This window comes from Solanum dulcamara, chromosome 4 (genome assembly GCF_947179165.1).
Source record: "Solanum dulcamara chromosome 4, daSolDulc1.2, whole genome shotgun sequence".
NCBI lineage: Eukaryota > Viridiplantae > Streptophyta > Magnoliopsida > Solanales > Solanaceae > Solanum > Solanum dulcamara.
In genome coordinates this window covers 80,791,697-80,813,721 of record NC_077240.1, presented here as the reverse complement: position 1 = coordinate 80,813,721, position 22,025 = coordinate 80,791,697, and the positions used below count along the sequence as shown (strand labels likewise).

At 33.0% G+C, this 22,025-nt stretch overlaps 2 protein-coding genes across 2 annotated transcripts; both read right to left on the bottom strand.

Annotated features, from left to right (window-relative positions):
• Positions 1-308: 308 nt before the first annotated feature.
• LOC129887876 (receptor-like protein 9DC3) lies at positions 309-3,342 on the bottom strand. The gene is made up of 2 exons (XM_055963107.1): positions 607-3,342; positions 309-492 (listed from the first exon to the last, which is right to left on the bottom strand). Exon 1 carries the CDS (start codon positions 3,241-3,243, stop codon positions 607-609), a length of 2,637 nt encoding a protein of 878 aa, XP_055819082.1. The 5' UTR covers positions 3,244-3,342; the 3' UTR covers positions 309-492.
• Positions 3,343-11,828: 8,486 nt separating this feature from the next.
• On the bottom strand, positions 11,829-16,373 carry LOC129887874 (dynein light chain 1, cytoplasmic). The gene is made up of 3 exons (XM_055963106.1): positions 16,301-16,373; positions 15,627-16,198; positions 11,829-12,183 (listed from the first exon to the last, which is right to left on the bottom strand). The coding sequence occupies exons 2-3, from the start codon at positions 15,861-15,863 to the stop codon at positions 12,028-12,030; spliced, it is 393 nt and encodes a 130-aa protein (XP_055819081.1). The 5' UTR covers positions 15,864-16,198; positions 16,301-16,373; the 3' UTR covers positions 11,829-12,027.
• Between the last annotated feature and the right edge of the window lie 5,652 nt (positions 16,374-22,025).

Here is a 22,025-nt window from a genome sequence, read left to right as displayed (position 1 = left end):
CGTGTCATGCTTAATTCATTGACGATAGTAACAGAAGATTCTCCTTCTGAGAGAGGCCGTGTTGGATACTAGATATTCTGAGTTGTGGATCGGAAGATTCCTATTTATGAGATCATAGTCCCTTTCTCGAGATGGGTTGGTTGGGCATTTTGCTGCTGCTTCAATGAAAAAAGACTGCAACTTTTGTCCGTGGTGTCCTGAACTTTATGTTCTATGTTTGTGTTAATGTGAAACAGTTATGTGCAAATATTTTTAGTGAGGCACATATCGTCTGATTGAATGATCTAAAGATTCAAGTCTGTGTCCAACTTCTGTTTATCACTCGAATTTGTTTTTACATGCCATATACAAATGAAAACAAAATCTGGTTGAGTCTCAATGGATGAAAAGTCATGTCTTTATTCATAGGATAAAAACCACTTTAAGCAAACACCACAAAGTATGAAAGATAAAGGCTTTTAAAACATTCCAGCAACTCAGTAGATTTGAATCCTGCAATTTTCAAAAAAGAAAAATTAAAATTAAGAGCTTTAAGGATGAAGAAGGTAGAAAATACATCGACGTATAAAAAGTAATCTTCTGAAGGATAAAGATCAAGTTGAATACCTAATATCTTTTCTTGTGCTTTTTCATTCTCGTAGTAATTCTGTGCTCCAATTGTACAACCATCCTCGAAAGCCATGCTGGATATTGAGTTGACAACATTATGTATATTACAGACAATCCAATAACAAGTCCACAACCATAACCCATGAGAACCGCCTGCCAACTGATCATTGGTGAATCTTCTTCTTCTTCTTGATCTAGCTCAGCTGGAGTTGTCGCTTGTGCTACCCTATCATCACTGCCACAATGTTTTGAGAGTGGCAATCCATGTAACCCATCATTTCCTTGGTATGAACAATTCTCAAACGTATCAAATTGGTTTCCTTTGGGGATGCATCCAACAAGATGATTGTGAGAGAGATTTAAGACTTCAAGAAATGTGAGGGATGCAAGTTGTGGTGGAATTTCACCGCCTATTTTGTTGGATGAGAGATCCAATGATTCAAGCATAGTTAAATGTTGCAGTGATGATGGTATAAGACCTTCCAAGACATTATGAGATAAGTTCAACGTACGAAGTCCAACAAGATCTCCAATAATGTTTGGAATATGACCTTCAAATCTGTTCCTTGAGAAATCGATAATCATGTTAGAAGACAAAATTCGAAAGGAATCATAATCATGCCCCTTTGTTGTAGTTGTCATCACACAATGATAATAAGTAATAAAAATAAGATTTATCATCGCATAATTATGATAAGTAACTTCAAAAACAGTATGTGGGGCTCTTGTTTTCTCATTATTTATCTTCATGGCTTGCAAATTCCCAAAGAAACTTTCTGGTAAATTCCCACTAAATCCATTGGATGATAGATTTATAATTTGAAGCTGTGCAAAGAAGTTTCTATTCCCTAAAGATTTTATGGGACCATACAACTTATTTGATTTCAAGCTTAAAATTTTCAAATCAGGTAGGTCTCCCAACCAGTTTGGAAATGTGTCATTAAACTGATTGTTACCTAGATCAAGAAGTCTCAAATAATTGCAATTGATCAACGATCGTGGGACTTTCCCCGTTAGCTTATTCCCATGCAAGCTAATGACCATGAGATTGCTTCCAATCCTAAAAGTTGTATTAATTGTCCCACTAAGGCTGTTGTTGCTCAAATCCAAAATCGAAAGGTTTTCACTCATCTCACCCAAACATTGTGGGATTGTTCCCTCCAAATTATTGCTTTTCAAATCTAGTACTTGCAGTGTTTTCAGATTGCAGATAGCTGAAGCAATCTGTCCACTGAAATTGTTTTGCGAAAGGAGAAGCAATTGTAAGCTTGGCTGGTTTAGGAGTGAATCTGGTATAGGACCTTGCAGCTGATTTTGGTTTAGAACAACCACAAACAAAATTTTGGACTTGAACTCCTGAATTTTTCCACTGAAAGTGTTATTTCTCAAGTATAACTCTCTCAGTGAAGAAAGGGAGAATATCCAGGAAGGTATAGTCCCATTCAAGTAGTTTGATGAAAAGTCGAGGAATTGTAGGTTTTGCAGTCCACTTACGTTGGATGGAATTGGACCAGTTAGGTAATTGGACGAAATTTCTAGCTCTTCAAGTTGTGTCCAGTTTCTGTTGAAGGATAAAAACTCAAGTTGGCCATCGAAGTTGTTATTTCCAAGGCTTAAGCCCCTGAGCTTTCCAAATCTTGAGAACTGGGAAATTGGTCCTTCAAGATGGTTATCTGCAAGGGACAAAAACTCTATGTTGGTGAGATTCCATAGAGGTTTAAGAATGGGCCCTGAGAGATTAGAATAACTCATGTCCAACTCATGAAGTGAAGTTAGATGGCTGAATGATTCAGGTATCCTACCCGTAAAATTCACACCACTTAGATATAACTTCATGAGTGATGCACTGCTATTCCATTTGGTTGTAGGAAACCCAACAGTGAGATTGGGATTGTACGATAAATAAAGGGATTCTAAGTCGGAGAGGTGGAAAACTCTTTCGGGCAATACCCCACGTAACTGTGTGCTTCGAAGCCGTAGAGATGTTAAATAAGAAGAGAAATTTAGAGGAATGGTGGAAGAGAGGTTCACAGAGTCAAGGTCAAGCTCTCTTAATTGGGTCAAGTTCTTAAGGAGCAGTCCAAAATTGTGAGGCCCAAAACTAAGCTCATATGGGAATTCAGTCCCGATATGAAGAACGTGTAATTTAGAAAGATGAGAGATTTCTACTGGGATTACACCCGTAAAACTTGAACTTGACAAATCAAGATGCGTCAAGCTAGAGAACTCACCAAATTTAGGTGAAATGAGCGATCCAGTGAAATTATTATAAGACAAATCAAGCCTTTCGAGACTTGAGAGTTGAAAGAGGCTACTATTGGAATGAAACTTGCCTTGAAGTTGGCTGCAATGGAGATCAAGCTCAATCACTTGTCCTGTTGTGTCATCACAATGAACTCCATTCCATGAACAACAATCTGTGCTCTTGTTCCATAAAAGAGTTCTTGACTGAATCGTTTGGCCTGTTATGTCCAAACAATAATGAGAAATATTAGGATTAATGGTAAACATGTGTTTGAATTGTAGAAGGGCAAGAGCTTGATCTTTGGGGCACAAATGAGGTAAGGATGAGGAGAAAACAAGTCGACAGAGAAAGGGATATAGCATAAAAAATACAAGTTTTACACAACCCATTTCTTCACTAAATTAATGATCAAAACTAATGAAGTTGGTATAGAAGAAATCAAGAAATGTTTGCTTTGTGTGTCTATTCAATAACATTGATGAGGTATATATAGCACAAATTAAGCAAAGAAAAATTTACTACTGGTTCCCCTAGTCCAAAAACAGGACACACCAGACAACTTAATTGGTTAGGATAAGAGTATTACTTGATGCATAGACCTTGATAGAGACATTACATATTCAACGGAAAAGTTTGGTCTAAAAATGCCTATATTGTTACTTAATGGGTCAAAAATAACCATCCCAACATGTCACACCATATGTGAAGACTATGAAATCTGATGGTAGTCAAGTAAGAAATTGTTATTTCATCATGAATTTAGATTAAAAACCTTTCAAGTCGAAAATTCAAAAAGTTTGATTAATCAGAATAAAAGTAATATTTGGTATTCAGACTTTGAGAAAAGACATTTCAAATCAAAATTCCAAAACAAAATTGATTGGTTAGGATAACCGTGTTGGTTGGTGTATAGACCTTGACTTCCAAGTCAAGAATCTAACTTTTTTTCTTTTGCCATGGTATACTCTTAAGTCAAACAAGAATACAACAGTTGTTGAAAAACAGTAATCAGTTTCAATAAGACATATAGAAAGAAACTGCATGTTTCAGTTACTTTTATATGATGATAATATGATTTTGTTAAAGTAAATAGTTTTGTAATTGTATTGTTATAGTCAGGGGCGGACCCACATGGAGCCGAGGGGTTCATCCGAACCCTCTCACTTGAAAAATTATATTATATATATAGAATTAAATTTACGATTTGTCTATATATATTAATTATTGAACCCCCTCAACACAACACTAGTACATAGTGCAGTGGTTAGGGCCGTACACATCCACCCACATAATTGAGATTGAATCTTAGTTGAGGGATTTTTATTGTTATTTCTGATCTTTCTCATTTTTCTTTTTAAATTATTTTGTTTTTTTTAGACTGTCAATTTTTTCAAATAGCTTTATATTGTAAATTTGTTTTCGTTAAATTATTAAATTGTGTATAGTAATATTTCAATCAAAAAATTAATGTCCAAGTCTATATTATTACATATTCAATAAAAATTTTAATAAAAATATTTAATTTAGTTAAAAATTATTGAATTTAAGCTCGCTCATATATGATCCAACCCATTTATATCTAAAATGTCCCTCTAATTTATCAACACTATATCATGATTTTTTTTTCCGAACCCTTTGAACGAAAATTCTGAATCCGTCACCGGTTATAGTAGGTAAAGTTAAAAAATTTCTTTGGTAAACTGAATTTGCTTCTGTGACTATACAAATGGAAAATATGTCCCCATACTCATATATGCTTGTTGTTTGTCTTTGTAATTATATAAGTAGTTATATCCTTTTAAGTTTTAACCAAAAACAAAGTGCAAAGTTTAGTTAAAGGCAAATAATTCTTTATGACTTTACTATAATAGTGGATAAAGTTCAGTAATTATTCTTGAAAAAATATATGAAGAATTTCATCATGTCTAGCAAGTTCAGTAATTGTCAATACTTTGTTGCAATTTAATGATGGTTTTGCCCATGTTTATGCATCAAGTTCGGAGAAGGAGCCTAATTCTGAAGTTGCTCCTAATATGGCTACCACTAGGTAATACTAGTCTTAGAATGGTCCACAAGTTTTAATAGTTTGATCTAAAAATGCCCCTATTATTACTTAATGGATCAAAAATAACCATCCTAGTATGTCACACCATACGTGAAGATTGTGTAATCTAATGGTAGTCAAATAAGAAAAAAGGTATTTCATCATGAATTTAGATTTTTCTCAGTTGATGTATAGATTGGGGCAAAAACATTTCAAATTGAAAATTCAAAAAGTTTGATTAATCAAAATAAGAATAATATTTGGGGTACACTTTGAGAAAAGACATTTCAAGTAAAAATTCCAAAAAGACACTGATTGATTAGGAAAATAGTGATGGTTGGTGTAAAGACCATGACTTCCAAGTCAAGAAGCCAACTTTTTTTCTTTTCCCATCAAGTCCAGAATATGGTATCATTGTGAAGGAGATTGTATCATTTTTTGCAAGAAAGTCAAAGAAAATACAAAAGAGGAGGAAGAAACTGTCCGCAACTTTTGAAAGAAAAGGCACCGTCCAAAAAAAAGAAGAAAAAGTTGTTGCCTATGCGTAGAAAATTAATGCGTAATTTTTTTTACGCTTTTTCATCCTTCTATAAATAGAGGGTCTCGTGCCCTCATTTGATTCATTCAGAAAAAGAGAGAGTAAGAATACAAAAAGAGTTATACACCAAAATAAATATTATAGTCTTGAGTATCCTCTTTAGTAGTTGTTCCTTTTATAAGGGAGAAGTGTTTATTGTTGTTTTCTCCTTATATTTGAGAGCAGTGTACTCCATATTATCATAGTAAAATCTTTCTACCCCGTGGTTTTTCCCCTCTGTCTGTTTGAGGGGTTTCCACGTTAAATTCTCGTGTCTAATTTATTTTTATTATTTATCATATCAAATTTTAGTTGTGATGCTTCCTTCCCCCAACAATGGTATGAGAGCTCTCGGTTATTCTTTCTGTTTTATGCGAAGGTACTATCTGTGAATAGTAAAAATTTTGTGAATAGTAAAATTCGATGAAAAGTACTATTCATGTGAATAGTAAATTTTGGTGACAATACATTTTGTCACGATTGTTCGCAAAATATTCAGAAATGATCTAAAAGGGTGTGAAGCAAATAACAATGTCTAATACAACAAAGTTTGACGTTGAGAAATTCAATGGGACTAATTTCTCATTATGGAAAATGAAAATAAAAGCGATATTGAGAAAAGACAATTGTTTAGCTGCAATTGAAGGCAGGCCCACAGACTTCACTAATGATAGCAAGTGGAACTACATAGACAGCAATGCAGTTGCTGATCTACACTTGGCACTAGCTGATCAAGTGTTGTCTAGTGTGGCTGAAAAATGGATTGCGAAGAAAATATAAGATACTCTTACGGGATTGTATGAGGCCAAGTCTTAGCATAATAAAATCTTCTTAAAAAGAAGATTGTATACTCTTCGAATGACAGAGTCCATGTCAGTTACTGAACACATCAATACTTTGAATACTCTATTTTCGCAACTTACAATAATGGGTTGCAAAATAGAGGGGACTGAACGTGCGGAGCTTCTACTTCAAAGTCTGCATGACTCGTATGATCAACTCATCATCAACCTGACGAATAATACAGACAGTCTAGTTTTCGATGAAATTGTAGCTACTGTCTTAGAAGAAGAAAATCGACGCAAAAATAAGGAAGACAGACAAGCAAGTTCGCAGCAAGCTGAAACTTTGATGATGGTGAGAGGAAGACCAACGAAACGTAGCTCCAGTGGGAGTCACAATTATGGTAGATCTCAATCAAGAAGTAAGAAGAATATCAAGTGTTACAACTGTGGCAAGAAAGGGCACTTCAAGAAAGATTATATGTTCAAGAAGAAAAGTGAACACCCTGAGCCATCAAATGCTCAAGGGAATGTTGCAAGTACCTTGGATGATGGAGATATTTTATGTAGTGAAGCAATATCAAATAATGAAGGTAGAAAATATTTCACTGATGTTTGGATCATGGACACAGGAGCAATATGGCACATGACTTTCCGAAGAGAATGGTTCAATTAATATAATTCTATCTCAGGAGGGTCTATGTTCATGGAAGACGATCATGCTTTGGATGTTATTGGTATTGGGTCCATCAAAATAAAGATGTATGATGGCACGATACGCACCATCTAGGAGGTACGACATGTAAAAGACTTGAGGAAGAATCTATTGTCTTTGGGATAATTAGATGATAATTGAGGTTCATATAAGACTCATGGTCGAGTCATGAAAATATCCAAAGGAGCGCTTGTAGTGATGAAAGCAGAAAAACTTTCTACAAATCTATATGTGCTTAAAGGTGAAACACACCAAGAAGGAGAAGCATCAATCGCGTCAGCAAATTCATTTGAAGAATCAACGATGATATGGCATCGTAAACTTGGCCATATGTCGGAACGAGGTTTGAAGATTGTTGCTGAGCAAAAGCTTCTTTCAGGGATCAAAAAGGTTTCACTATCCTTTTGTGAGCATTATGTTACCAATAAGCAAAATAGCCTGAAGTTTAGCAGTTCATCTGCTAAAAAAAAGAAAATATTAGATCTGGTCTACTCTGATGTCTGGCGAGCACTGGTGAAGTCCTTAGGAGGAGCGAAATATTTCATGTCATTTATCGACAATTACTCGAGGAGAATTTGGGTGTATCCAATCAAGAGAAAGGCAGATGTTTTTCCAATTTTCAAAAATTTCAAAGTGTGGGTGGAACTTAAATCTGAGAAAAAGATCAGTGTTTAAGGACAGATAATGGAGGAGAATACACTGGCGATGAATTTGATAACTTCTGTAAATAAGAAGGTGTTAAACGGCAGTTCACGGTGGCATATACTCCACAACAAAATAAAGTAACAGAACGGATGAACAGAACCTTGTTGGAACGGACAAGAGCTATGTTGGCAACTGTAAGGTTGGAAAAACCATTCTGGACAAAAGCAGTCAAAATCACCTGTTATGTGATCAATCAGTTACCATCAACCGCAATTGATCTGAAAACGTCAATGGAGATGTAGACAGGAAAACTAGCTGATTATTCTCGCCTACATATATTTGGAAGTCCTGCTTATGTTATGTACAACATTCAAAAAAAATCAAAGTTAGATCCAAAATCCAGAAAATGCATTTTCTTAGGGTATACTGATAGAGTCAAGGGGTATCGCTTGTGGGATTCCACTGCCCGCAAGGTGGTAATCAGCAGGGATGTTATATTTGTTGAAAACAAGATACAAGTAAAAGAAGGTAGCACTTCAAAAGAAAAATCAGAGACTACTACAGTTGAAGTTGAAAAAATAAAAGAAGTTCCAGTTTCTTCTAAAGCAGCACCAGAGCACGAAGAACAAGAGCAAGCTGAGATCGAATCTCCACAAGTTCGACAGTCAACTAGGGAGAGAAGAGAATTAGTTTGGCACTCAGATTATTCTATGGAGAGCAATGTTGCATATTGTCTATTAATAGAAGATGGAGAGCCTTCAACTTTTCACGAGGCTATGAAAGGCCAAAAATCATCTCTTTGGATGGCAGCAATGCAAGAAGAAATTGAAACTCTTCATAAAAATAAAACATGGGATCTTGTTCAATTACCACAAGGAAAGAAGGTCATTGGAAACAAATGGGTCTATAAGATCAAACGCAATGGTAATAATCAAGTGGAGAAGTATCGTGCAAGATTGGTGGTAAAAGGATTTGCTCAGAAAGAAGATATAGACTTCAATGAGATATTTTCTCCGATAGTTTGACTCACAACAATTCGAGTGGTCCTAGCGATGTGTCTTGCATTTGATTTGTACTTGGAGCAGTTAGATGTCAAAACTGCATTTCTTCATAGAGAACTTGAAGAAGAAATTTACATGCTCCAACCAGAAGGTTTTGAAGAACAAGGAAAAGAGAACTTGGTTTGCAGGTTGAACAAATCTCTATATGGTCTCAAACAGGTGCTGAGGTGTTGGTATAAGAGATTTGATTCCTTCATTATAGGCCTTGGATACAACAGACATAGTTCAGATCCTTGTATTTATTACAAGAGATTTGGTGATGATAATTTTGTTATTTTGCTGTTGTATGTTGATGACATGTCGTTTGTAGGCCCTAACAAAGATCGTCTCATAAATTTAAAGGCATAGTTGGCTAGAGAGTTTGAAATAAAGGATTTGGGACCAGCAAACAAGATTCTAGGGATGCAAATTCACCAAGACAGAAATAATAGGAAGATTTGACTTTCTCAAAAGAACTACTTGAAGAAAATTTTGAGACTCTTCAAGATGCAAGACTGTAAGTCAATTTCTACCCCACTTTCTATTAATTTCAAGTTATTCTCAAGTATGTGTCCTAGGAATGAAGTAGAGAGGATGAAGATGTCTAGAGTACCATATGCATCAGTAGTGGAAAGTTTAATGTTCGTCATGGTATGTACAAGACCTGACATTGCACAAGCAATGGGAATGGTTAGTCGATACATGGCTAATCCTGGTAGAGAGCATTAGAATACTGTTAAGAGGATCCTGAGATATATCAAGGTTACCTCAGATGTTGCAATGTATTATGGAGGATCAGACTTTACTGTTAAAGGTTATGTTGATTCAGATTATGCAGGTGATCTTGATAAAAGCAAGTCTACCATAGGTTATGCGTTTACTCTTGCTGGAGGAGCTGTAAGTTGGGTTTCAAAACTGCAATCTATCGTGTCTACATCTACGACGAAAGCAGAATATGTAGCAGTTACACAAGCTAGCAAAGAGGCAATATGGATGTAGATGTTACTGGAAGAGCTCTGGCACAAATAAGAGAAGGCCGCTCTGTTTTGTGACAGTCAGAGCGCTTTGCATCTTGCAAAAAATCCAGCATTTCATTCAAGGACAAAACACATACGAGTTTAGTATCACTTTGTTCGTGAGAAGGTGGAAGAAGGCAGTGTGGATATTCAGAAAATTCACACTAATGACAACCTAGCAGATATGTTTACGAAGCCGATCAATAGTAACAAGTTTAAATGGTGTCGATCTTCTATTGGCCTAGCAGAAACGTAACATTGCAGTAATTGGGTAGAAAGGATGGTGTGAAGACTTAATTGATTCTCAATTAAATCTTCAAGTGGAGAATGCAAGAAAGTCAAAGAAAATACAAAAGAGGAGGAAAAAGTTGGCAGCAACTTTTGAAAGAAAAGACACCGTCCAAGAAAAAAAAAGAAAAAGTTGTTGCCAACGCGTAGAAAATTAACGCGTAATTTTTTTTATGTTTTTTCATCCTCCTATAAATAGAGGGCCTCGTGCCCTCATTTGATTCATTCAGAAAAAGAGAGAGTAAGAATACAAAAAGAGTTATACACCAAGATAAATATTATAGTCTTGAGTATCCTCTTTAGTAGTTGTTCCTTTTATAAGAGAGAAGTGTTTATTGTTGTTTTCTCCTTATATTTGCGAGCAGTGTACTCTCATATTATCATAGTAAAATCCTTCTACCTCGTGGTTTTTCCCCTCTATCTGTTTGAGGAGTTTCCACGTAAAATTCTCGTGTCTAATTTATTTTCATTATTTATCATATCAAACTTTAGTTGTGGTGCTTCCTCCCCAATATTTTTGTGTTATGGTATGATAAAAATGTAAGTGTTAGTATTGAAGATAATGAAGCAAGTTGTGTGTTGATAAATTTTGCTAGAATGGGAAAAGCAAAAAACTTAGATGGATACTTTTTGTCATGTAATACCAATTGATGAATTGTACAGGAGAGAAAATGATAAAAATGGTCCATTATGTTTGTGTAGATTTAAAAGTAGTCCATTAAATATATATTCATGAGAAGTTTTGATCGTTGAAGTTTGTCAAAGTGAGCATGTTTGTTTTCTGTCGAATATTTTAATAGGATTTGTCTGGTAATTTTGAGGAGAACTGTGAAAACAAAGTTTAACCAGAACAATCAGAGAATATCCAATCGAATTATAGAACTCTCATCACAGAAAAATTACATTAGAAAGAAACTATAAAAATTGTACCTGCAAATGTAAATTCCCTCTTATCCCTTTTTTCATAGTTTTTTCAGATCTAACCGGCATAAACTGAGACCAAAAGCGTTCACTTTCAACAAACTTAAAGGACTAAAGTTGCTCAGGAATATATTTAAAGGATTGCTTTGCATGTAACCCAAATTATAAGGACTATTTTTGTTGTTTCCATGGAGGTGTGTCATGCAAATGAGAAAAGAAAAATGTTTTCACGTGTATGTCAACTTATATTAAAGTTGAGACTTAATTTTTATTGGCTACGTATTCAAATTAGCTTGCACACATCTACATATATTAAAGTTGAGACTTAATTTTTATGGGTTCGTATCCAAATTAGTTTGCATGTACCTCGATTAATTTACGAATTTTTACTATTTTTCTTGTACCTCGATTAATTTACGAATTTTTACTATTTTTCTCGTCACTGCAAACATTTGATAATTTTTTATTTTTTTTATGACAAGAGAAACTTTTCGTCGCTATCCTTTGGATGCGCACAGGGTAAAAACTTCGCTCCTATGCAATAACTCGCAAACCACACAGGAGAGATAACCTGCACTAAGCAAGCCCGATGCGACGAGCTCGACCCAGAAGGCAAACCCCTTGCTTTCGCTGGCAAGAGATTTCGAACTTGAGACCTCCAACATGAAAGTCCCAAGCCCAAACCACTTTATCTACCAAAACTTACGCCGATGGAAAGAAATAACATGGCATTTTTTCACATCGGCTAAAATTTGAACGCTCATTTCTCATCGTCTTTCTAATTTCATTGACTGCTAGACGTTGACTAATCCAGCAGTACTTACTATTTCTCTTGTTATTACAAATACATAATAACTTTGTCTACTAAAGCTTACACCAATGGAAAGAAATTACATGGCAATTTTTTGTCTCTACTAAAATTTGAACACTAATTAATTTCTCATGATTTATTATAATTTTATTGACCGCTAGATCACATCCTTTATTGACCATATATAAAATTAGTTAAAAATAGTAAAAGGACAATTTCAGTTTTGGCATGGCAAACACATTGGTGACTGTATAATCCAACATACAAATTAAACAAAAACCTCTCATAAATTAATTTTTCAAAAATTAGAGAGTAGAAATCAAGAACTATTTGGTCAATGATCTAAAGGTTCAACAGCAGTCCTAAATAGAAGAACATAAACCTTATCAATTGAGAAGTACAAAAAACCTCCTATGGAATGTGTGACATATGAACCAAAGCTAGTTCCCACAATACAATGCCAAGCTGGTCCATATGTTGAGTCAAATTCCTGAAAAAAGTTCAGAAAAATAATAATGTGAATTTTGATTGATGTTACATGCTTAACATATATATAAGTAGTGTCAACTATTTAACAACGAAAAAGAGATCAAAAATACGTTGATAGAAATGAAGCAACAACAAAACATCATACCCAGTGTAGTTCCAAAAAGTGGAGTTGGAAAAGAGTAGACTTTATGCAGACCTTTAGAGAAGTTGTTTCTGACCCTCTGCACCGATAAAAATGAAGCCTAAAAAGTAACTACTAGGATTGACCATCCCTCGGTTGCCTTGTATGACCTAAATCATCTCGATATCCTTCACAACCCTTCTCTTTCTTTTACTATTCCAACCTAGCTTGCTGGCTTGGGTTGCTTTATCGGGGATAGAATCAACACTTACCTTATAATAAGATAAATGAGAGTATTTTTCAGATTGCTGACTACGGTTGCCAGGTCGATTTGAGTCTTCAAGACTCTTGGCTCCTCGATGGAGTAGAAGCATTGGTCCCCTTGGGTCAACTTGATTTGCCTGTCATTACCTACCGCAAGACATATGTGACCAAAGTGAAGAAAGAGGAGCAAGAACAAGAAGTTGTCCTCTCCCAGCCTGGTAGTCCCTCAACTATACCGTGAAGTGAGAATTGTCTCAGACCAAAAAAAATAAATCAACAGTTCATTCTTCAACAAATGTGGGACATTCTAACACCCTAGCATGCACAAGTTAGGACATTTGGAGCGTGAACAATATAACATGGGAGTTCCAACATTGAATGATTTAAAGTGCTTGAGAAGTGGAACGATGCAATATTAGATACGAGTTCTCTTCCAAGAACAAGGATTTCCTAAATAATCCAATTCATTTGGGACTCCTTGCCTCAGCTCCCATCTTAATGGCCTCCATGAGACAATCTAATCCATATCTCCTCACCTCTTCAGAAATCTTCAATGTTCCTCTCACTGTTACCTGTCGACTAAGCATGAAGTTTATAAAGGAAATGAAAACTGACTCGGCTTTCTTATTCGTTAATGTTCTACTACTGGGTTTACAGTGTTTCTGGGCTTCAATCTTATATAACGTAAAATGGGTACAGCCCTTTACCCTTCTCTACTTATATTCCACTTTAATACTAGACTTAATTTGCTTAGCACGTGGCTCGAACCTGTCACCTAAGTCACAAGTCCCTCAATCTTTGCCAATTGAGCTAAGGGCTGGTCATTTAAACTATTCTATTATGTATTCATGTGAATATGCGATGTATCCTACTACTATATTTTTTTCCTAATCAAGCTTGTTGATAAATGGACATAAGCTGTGCAGATCACCAAGCCAATTGAACATCACTTCAACCAAAACAGAGAGAACTATAAGGATCTACTATACAACAACACAACGAATGATCGATGTAAGAGTTTAGAGGGAAAGATATGTTGGCATTACCATTGTCACCTTGATCATAAGCCAATCTACTATATCGATCATATACCTTCCAGCTCATAGAATAGACAATCAAAACAAGATGCACTAAAGAAAGATTTCTCATATATACTTCGTGTTGAACTAAGTTCACGAACCATGAAGATTAAGGCAGTATTTGGCAAAGCTCCATGTTTGAGCTAATCAGGTCTGTTTGACATTTATATCCAACTCATCCTAGAGCTGAGTCAAACAACTTTAGACTTAGATCACTCAATCTACACTCCGAAATTAAACAACAAATCTTTTTCCACTCTCATTTTGTTAATTAAACAACAAATCAGTTAGTAATTCATAAATAAACTCTTAAAACTATTAACAACATTACAGAAATTAACTCAAACGTAATCCTATCAAATTCTTAGAATTCTCTAATGTAGTCAGAAAACTCAAATAGCAAAGCTAGAGAAATCCTTGACGTAATACTTCTTGTACTAGGAGTGGAAAAACTAGCCCATGAAAATATGCCATGCCGACCCATCCAAGTTTGGGTTAACTGATGAGACGCCAATTTATTAACTCAGCCCATCTTGACCAGCCTAACCCCGCCCATTTGATACTCCTGCCTAGTATCAATTCTTGTCTTGGTCCGCCCATATTCTTTTTCAGTGTTTTCCCACCAACTTATCGATCTCACATAGAACAATCAGGGGATTCTTAAACAAAGATAAATGTTCAAAGTATGAGAATGATATATAAGGTACATTTTCAGCAAGACTTGAGACTGAAGACCACTTTGAGTAACCTAGCTGCAGAAGATCTTTATATCGAGATCTTTTTAGATAAAAAGAACTTTAGCCTACTCTGACCCTTACAAGATTACCATTTTAATTTATCTCAGCAGAAAAACAAGAGCCGTGGAGTAAGCTTGGCATTACACATATAACCAAGTACTAGTAGTATTTTTTGACAGCAGAGTAAGGCGTTTACTGTCAAGTTTCCCACAAGCCATAGCATCAAGATTATCTCAAGCATGATATGCAGAGGAAAACAAGCCATACAGCAGCTTGAACGATATGCAGAGGAAAACAAGCCATACAGCAGCTTGAACGAGCCACCCCCACCCCCACCCCCAACACACACATAACTATCAAAATCCAAACATTGAACATACATCCAATAGAACTTAGAAAATCAAACAAAACCCATAGGCCATAGCATCAAGATTGTCTCTTGCACACTTAAAGACATGATTTTGCAGAGAAAAACAAGAACCATAGAGCAACTTGAACGAACCTCCGCCCCACACTCCCCACACACACAACCATCAAAATGTTAACTTTAAACACACATTCAACAGTAATTAGAAAATCAAACCAAATTCACAATGTAAAAAATCCAAGAAAACCACAAACCTAAGAATTTAAGAAGCATAAACAAGAAGCACTAGCTTAATACAACAATAACATACTCAGTGTAATCCCACAAGTAGGTCTGGAGAGCTTAGAGTGTATGCAAACCTTACCCCTATACCTTGTGGAGGTAGAGAGGCTGTTTCCGCAGGTCGCACGGTGCTCAAGTACAGTAAATCAAAGTAGGTATGAAAAGGAAAAACAACATTGAAGAAAACATAGCAACTAATTTGAAAACAGTAACAACAAAATAGTGCAACAACCGACACACCATAAACTAAGAAGCAATAGCTTAATATTACACAAACACTCAAGTAGAAAAGTAGTACCTTTTCGAGAGCCAGTGCAAGGCTTTTACCGTCAAGTTCCCTACAAGCCATAGTAGCATCAAGATTGTCTCTTGCATACTTAAAGGCATGATTTTTCAAAGAAAACAAGAAACATAGAGCAACTTGAACGAGCCTCCCCCCCACCCTCGCACCCACCCCCACAGACAACTATCAAAATGCAAACTTTATACACACATCGAATAGAACTTAGCAAATCAAACAAAACCCAGAACTTAAAATCCAAGAAAACCACAAACCTGAAAATTGAAAAGCATACTCAAGTAGAAAATTAGTACCTTTTTAAGAGCCAAAGCAAGGCGTTTACTGTCAAGTTTCCCACAAGCCATAGTAGCATCAAGATTGTCTCTTGCACACTTAAAGGCATGATTTTGCAGAGAAATTGACATATCTGAGGCTCTCACACGAACATTCAAATGCTCATTTTGCTGTTTCTCCTCAACTGATTTCTTCTTCAATATCAAACTATTCAAGAACTTACTCCTTCTCTCTAACTCTTCCTCTGCTTTCTCCATCTCCCATTCACTCCCCCCCTCTTCCCCCTAACTCATCATCATCATTCTCCTCTTTCAATCTCAGCAGACAAACAAAAAGGGTGCTCTTTTTTCAAGAAAAAAGTTAAAAGAAAAAGAAAGGGTTGGGCAAGAAAGTGAAGAAACTGTACCTATTGTTTTGCCTTTTTGTTTTTGGTGTCGTGTTTTTGTTACTTTTAATGCGCCCATTTGGGAGTAGATTGTAGTAGACCAGCTACGTTCGGCATTGAAGAACAATTTTTAAACTGTTTGTCTATGATTATTGGTACTACTTTCTCCAGAACTTGCCTCCATTTTACTCCAGCGTAAAGCGGTTTCTAATTAAAAACGTAAAACGATTTTTAATAAATACGATTTTGTACTCATAAAATTTGAATTCGAGATTTTTGATTAAGTATGAAGGATAAAGAAGTACTTACCACTCCATCCGTTGGTTTCATCTCATGTATTAGTGGTATATACTACTATATATGCAGTCCCTTGTTTCAATTTATTTGTTGCCCCGCTTAATACAGTGACAACTCCTTTTATTAGTAAATTTTATTTATATATTTGGATTAAGCCTTATTTTAATTAAGTATATGAACACATGATAAAATATTTAAAATAGACATATTTGATTCAAATCTTAAATGAACTTTTGCATGTATTCTCAAGTGTTTATTAGTTGGTAACTTTTGCATTTATTCTCAAGTGTTTATTAGTTGATTAAGTTAAACACAAAATGTATCATCTTACTTAATTATACACATGAGTCTCAATTGAAACATGCGTGAGGTTTTACGATTTAGTGAGGCTTATGCATCCTAAATGGCGTTCTACGTGGCAATTTATGTCCTGGATGTATTATGTTACGTAAAATATGTGTGTCTACTTATTCAACTTTATAGAAGTTTAAGTGTCGACTTGTGCATGCCTAAAGTTAGAAGACATAGATGTGAGTTGAGGACAAGTTAAAATGCACATTTATGTATTATACTTATATTGTAAGTGATAAACTTATTTGCCTAATAGGCACTTGACAGCACACGCAAGAGAAAATTTTAAAATTTAAACTAAAAGTGTTTAATAGGAATATTTCAGCATGTATTCATATGCTTAACATGGTACTTATTATAGTTCGAGTGTTTAAATGAAATTTATTATAATTTTAAAGAGTTAGTCAATATACTAAGCTGTCACTTTTTAATTTATTTCCAAAAAAATTTTTGACCAAAAACATCACTTAGCTATAACTACATCCTTTCACATATCATTGTAAAAAGAAAACTAGAAAGGTCGTGGGTGTATGTTGAAAATTGAAAAGAATAGTGGGTCATAAACTAGATAGTAAAAACTAGAAGGGTACACTTGAATAAATTTCTTCATAGAGACAACCTCCAAAAGTTTGACCATTTTAAAGTTGTTTTTAGTATCTCTTTTTTTTCTTATCTGATGTTCATTATCATAAGTCTGATTAAATTTAAATTGATATATTATAATAAAAGCAAAGTTATTAATAAAATTATTTTTATTTTTTAAAGTACAATTTCAAAATCTTTAATTAAAAATAAAAAAATTCCAATCGTCTCACCGTAGACTCACGCTAGTATTTCGAGTCATTATTACATGTGCTAGAAATGGAAACATAGAAAAGCAGGACCAATCATTATCAGTGATTAGCGCTGTGTGGTTTAAATATAAATTATAATAAAAAATTAATAATATTTTATAATATAAAGATGGTTTCTTATTGAGTATTTGGTATAACATATTATAAATCAGTATATATATAATTTTAAATTATATGTTCCCTTTTAAAACAAATACTACTCAAGATTTTTTTGCTATTATGAAGGTTATCAATTTTATCATTTTAGTGTTTTCTAGTTCATTCCTTAGTGGTATTTACTTTCCTCATTTCAAATTAATTGTCATATTTTATTTTAGGAGAGTCAAATTATATAAATTTTGACTAATATTTGAATTATAATTTTATTCATCAAATTGATATGAAAAAAAATTGCAACTTATAGTACTTTTAATATAGTTATTGAATATCTAAATTTAATTATAATATATTAAGTTAATTTTATTTAATTTAACTTCGAAAATTAGTCAAACAGATTCTGAGAAGCAAAATATTTCAACTAATTTGAAAAGGAGAAAGGCACATTCTATTCTGCATAAAAATAATTACACTTTTGCATAACTTATACATACTATTCATGAGAAAAAATAAATATAACAACCAAATAAAGCATGAATTTATTATTAAAAAGTAACATAAGATGGCAAAAGCGCCAACTTATTATATAGTTGATTCTAAAAGGGTGAATTTATTTATTTTTAAAAACTAGGAACCTTGACTTAGCTTTAAATATCGATCCTCAAATTGACCATACGTGCCCCATTTTATAATGAGATAGTACTTAATAATTTGATTAGAATTATTAATAAATTACCTTCTTTTTTTTTTTGTAGAAGTACTTAATTAAAAGTTTGATCAGAATTGTCAGAAAATATTTCCTTCTTCTTGGAATAGACATTAGTATATTTCTAGCTAGTAAATCAACAATTTATTTATATTAAAACCCCCCAAAAAAGATACATAAAATTAAGTTGATCAGTATCATTTCAATTTAGAAAAATAATCTAAAGTTTAGGAATAATATTCATGTAATAGATGAAATGTCATTTTCATAAGTTCATTTTAGAAACCTTAATTCCAATTTGTCATAAAAAATAAAGTGACCAAATGACTTGATGTTAAATCGCACTATATATCTCAATAGTTGGAAATTTGGAATAGTCAATATAAATATCGTTTCATATAATAATTTTAATTTTAATCGTTCACTTTTCATCAGAGAGTAAACAACGTTGGATTATCATTATCATAATTCATTGTCCATAGGTATGTCTATTGTCTAACTGTGTGTATCACATGAACACTAGAAAAGAAACAATATGAATTATGAATAAACTAAATTGAGGTATCATGAATAGGATAAGGCACTCATTATGAATTAATTAAATTAAGGTATTATGAATAAAATGAATAAGGTACAATATGAATTTAAGGTACCATGAGTGACAATTGAGTGAATAAATTAGTTTAATATAAATACACTGTCAAATTAAACTTCAGACTCAAATATCTGAATTTTACTTGCACAAACAATTTGCCAAACTTCAAACATTTTATCTCACTTTCAAACTTTGAATTTCAGATCTTGTATAAGTTGATTCTAAAAGTGTAAAAATTTATATTTAAAAAAGTTATAAACATTCAATTATGCTTTAAATAGCGATCCTCAAATTGATTATATGTGCACTTGCGCCATTTTATAATTAATGAGCTATACTTAATACTTTCATTAGAATTATTAATAAATTACAATTTTTTTCCATAGAAGTTCTTAAAGTTTGATCAGAATTAATATATAATGTCAGAAAATAATACTTTTTTTTTCTTATAGACATGATATGAAGGGAAACTACCTTCAACCATTGCTACACCTCCTCCTTAAAATAGACATTAGTATATTTCTAGCTAGTAAATCAACAATTTTTTTTTAAAAAAAAACTAAAAACCCTAAAAAGATACATAAAATTAAGTTTGATCATTATCATTTCAATTCAAATAGAAAGTGGAAAAATAATCCAAAGTTGGGTAGATGAATGATCAATTTCATACTGAGAGTTCTTGGAATATTCCTGTAATAGATTAAATGTCATCTTGATCATAAGTTCTTTTTAGAAACCTTAATTCCAATTTGTCATAAAAGATAAAGTGACCAAATTATTTGATGTTAAAACGCACTTATCGCACTATCTCGTTAGTTGGAGTAGTCAATAAAAGTATTTATTTTTAATCGTTCACTTTTCTTGTCAGGAAAATGTTGGATTATCATTATTGTAGATTTGTCTATTTGTGTGTATCACGTGAAACACAAGAAAAAAAAATATAATTAATAAAAAATTTGGATGCAAATCTAAAGTAATTAGATTTTAAAATATCTATCGACATCAAATGAAAAAAAAAAACAAATTAAGTGGGCTAGGATCAGCACTATATATACTAGAGAAAATGACACGTAAAATTATCTACTAGCCAATTTGTCACACAACCATCATTAATTTCACCATACACCTACAAAACCATCAACATCACAATTAATTTCACCATTATCATCAAATTAAAACCATCACCACCAAAAATATAATATATTAAAATCTTATTAAATTAATATAGATGGATCATAAAATATTATTATTTTGTAGAGATATTATTTAATTGATAAATTAATAATTATTAATTTAAAAAGTGTTTTAAGATTCAATGAAGGTTAATTTTGATTACATCAAAATTATTATATCTTACTAATTTATATACCATATTTGTTGAATTCACATAAAAAATAAATTTATTATACATAAAATACAATAAATACATCAACATCACTATATTTTACTAAATTACGTATCATATAAAAAATAAATTCATATACATAAAGTACAACGTATATGTATTATTCATTGAAATATATTTTTTTGTTAAATGATTAATTATAAAATAAATTCAAGAATTCAATGATTCATTGTAAAATAAACTTGTTATACATAATGTTCGGTGTTTCTTAATAATCAAATATTATTCATTGTTCTTGAGAAAATGCTCAAATATGTTATCGAACTTTGAAAAAATATTTATCTATGTCATTCGTTAAAAGTTACTCATCCATGCCATTATTTGTAAACTAAACATATTTTTTATTTTGCAAAACTATTTTGACACGTGGTCAATTATGATTTGGTCACGTCATTAACTAAATTATTATTTAAAATGAAAAAGGTTCAAATATGTCATCGAACTTTGAGAAAATGTTCATTTATATCATCCGTTAAAAGCTTGACTCATCTATGCCATTTCAATTAACAAATAATGGCATGGATGAGCCTTTTCTCAAACGAAAATGACATAAATGAGCCAAACTTTTAACGGATGACATAAATGAACCTTTTCTCAAAGTTCATGTTATTTGAACCTTTTTCCTTATATCTTTCATAAAAACATTCAATTTATGATGGTGGGAAACTAAACTATATAAGCAACATAGAAAATTCTTGAAATCATATCCAAAAACGACTTCTCATTTAAAAGATGTCACAAAATCAACAATGACAAATCAAATATGTAAAGCATTATGTGAGTGCAAAAGAGATCATTCCACTAAACTATATAAGCAACATAGAAATTTTTTGAAACCATATTCAAAAATGACTTCTCATTTAAAAGATGTCACAAAATCAATAATGACAAATCAAATATGTAAAGCATTATGTGAGTATAAAAGAGATCCTTCCACATGTACTCAAAAAGATTTGCAGTCGTAACAACACCGAAACTTTTGGATGCAATAAGAAAAGTTAGAGATGAGCTACAACTAGATTTAAATTTTAACAAAAAACAAAGCACAATAAAATCATGTTTTATTAAATTGTCTTAGATATATTTGTACTTTTAACAAATTATTAATTTATAATATTAATGCGACCTTATATTTATATAGGAATTTTTTGAAAATATATTATCTTATCGAAATGGGCAATCCATTGGCCCAAGACTATAAAAGGAGGTGATATTGACTAACAAGAAGAGAAATTTCTCCCAAAAGTATATTTTCGTTTCCTCATTTTTATTTTAATGTGATATCAGAGTCAGGCCGAAGGTGGGCTCTCAGGAAACCGAATAGCTGCGATGGTGGAATACCTTGGCCCATGAATGTGCACACATCAGACCATCGAATGAACGGGATCATGGACTCCTGATAAAGCCTAGACAATCCTTTTTCTTTTGAGCTAACTTTTAGATTGTGGGTTACGTTCAATACCGAATTTTATAAGCTCTAAGTTTAGTTTCTCCTCTCATGAGTTTGGAATCAAAATCAACAAGATCGGTTTCTATTTTTTTCCCTCCTTTTTTACAGTAATTTAACTCAAACACACTTTTTTTTATGTTTAATTTTTTTGCAATATCAGCTTTTAATATTAAATTCACTCCAAACAAGAATAGGATTATGATAAATCGCTGGTAAAGTATCAACATACAAATAACTTTTCTAAGCAACTTTAGAAGTTAATTTATGACTTTTTTCAATA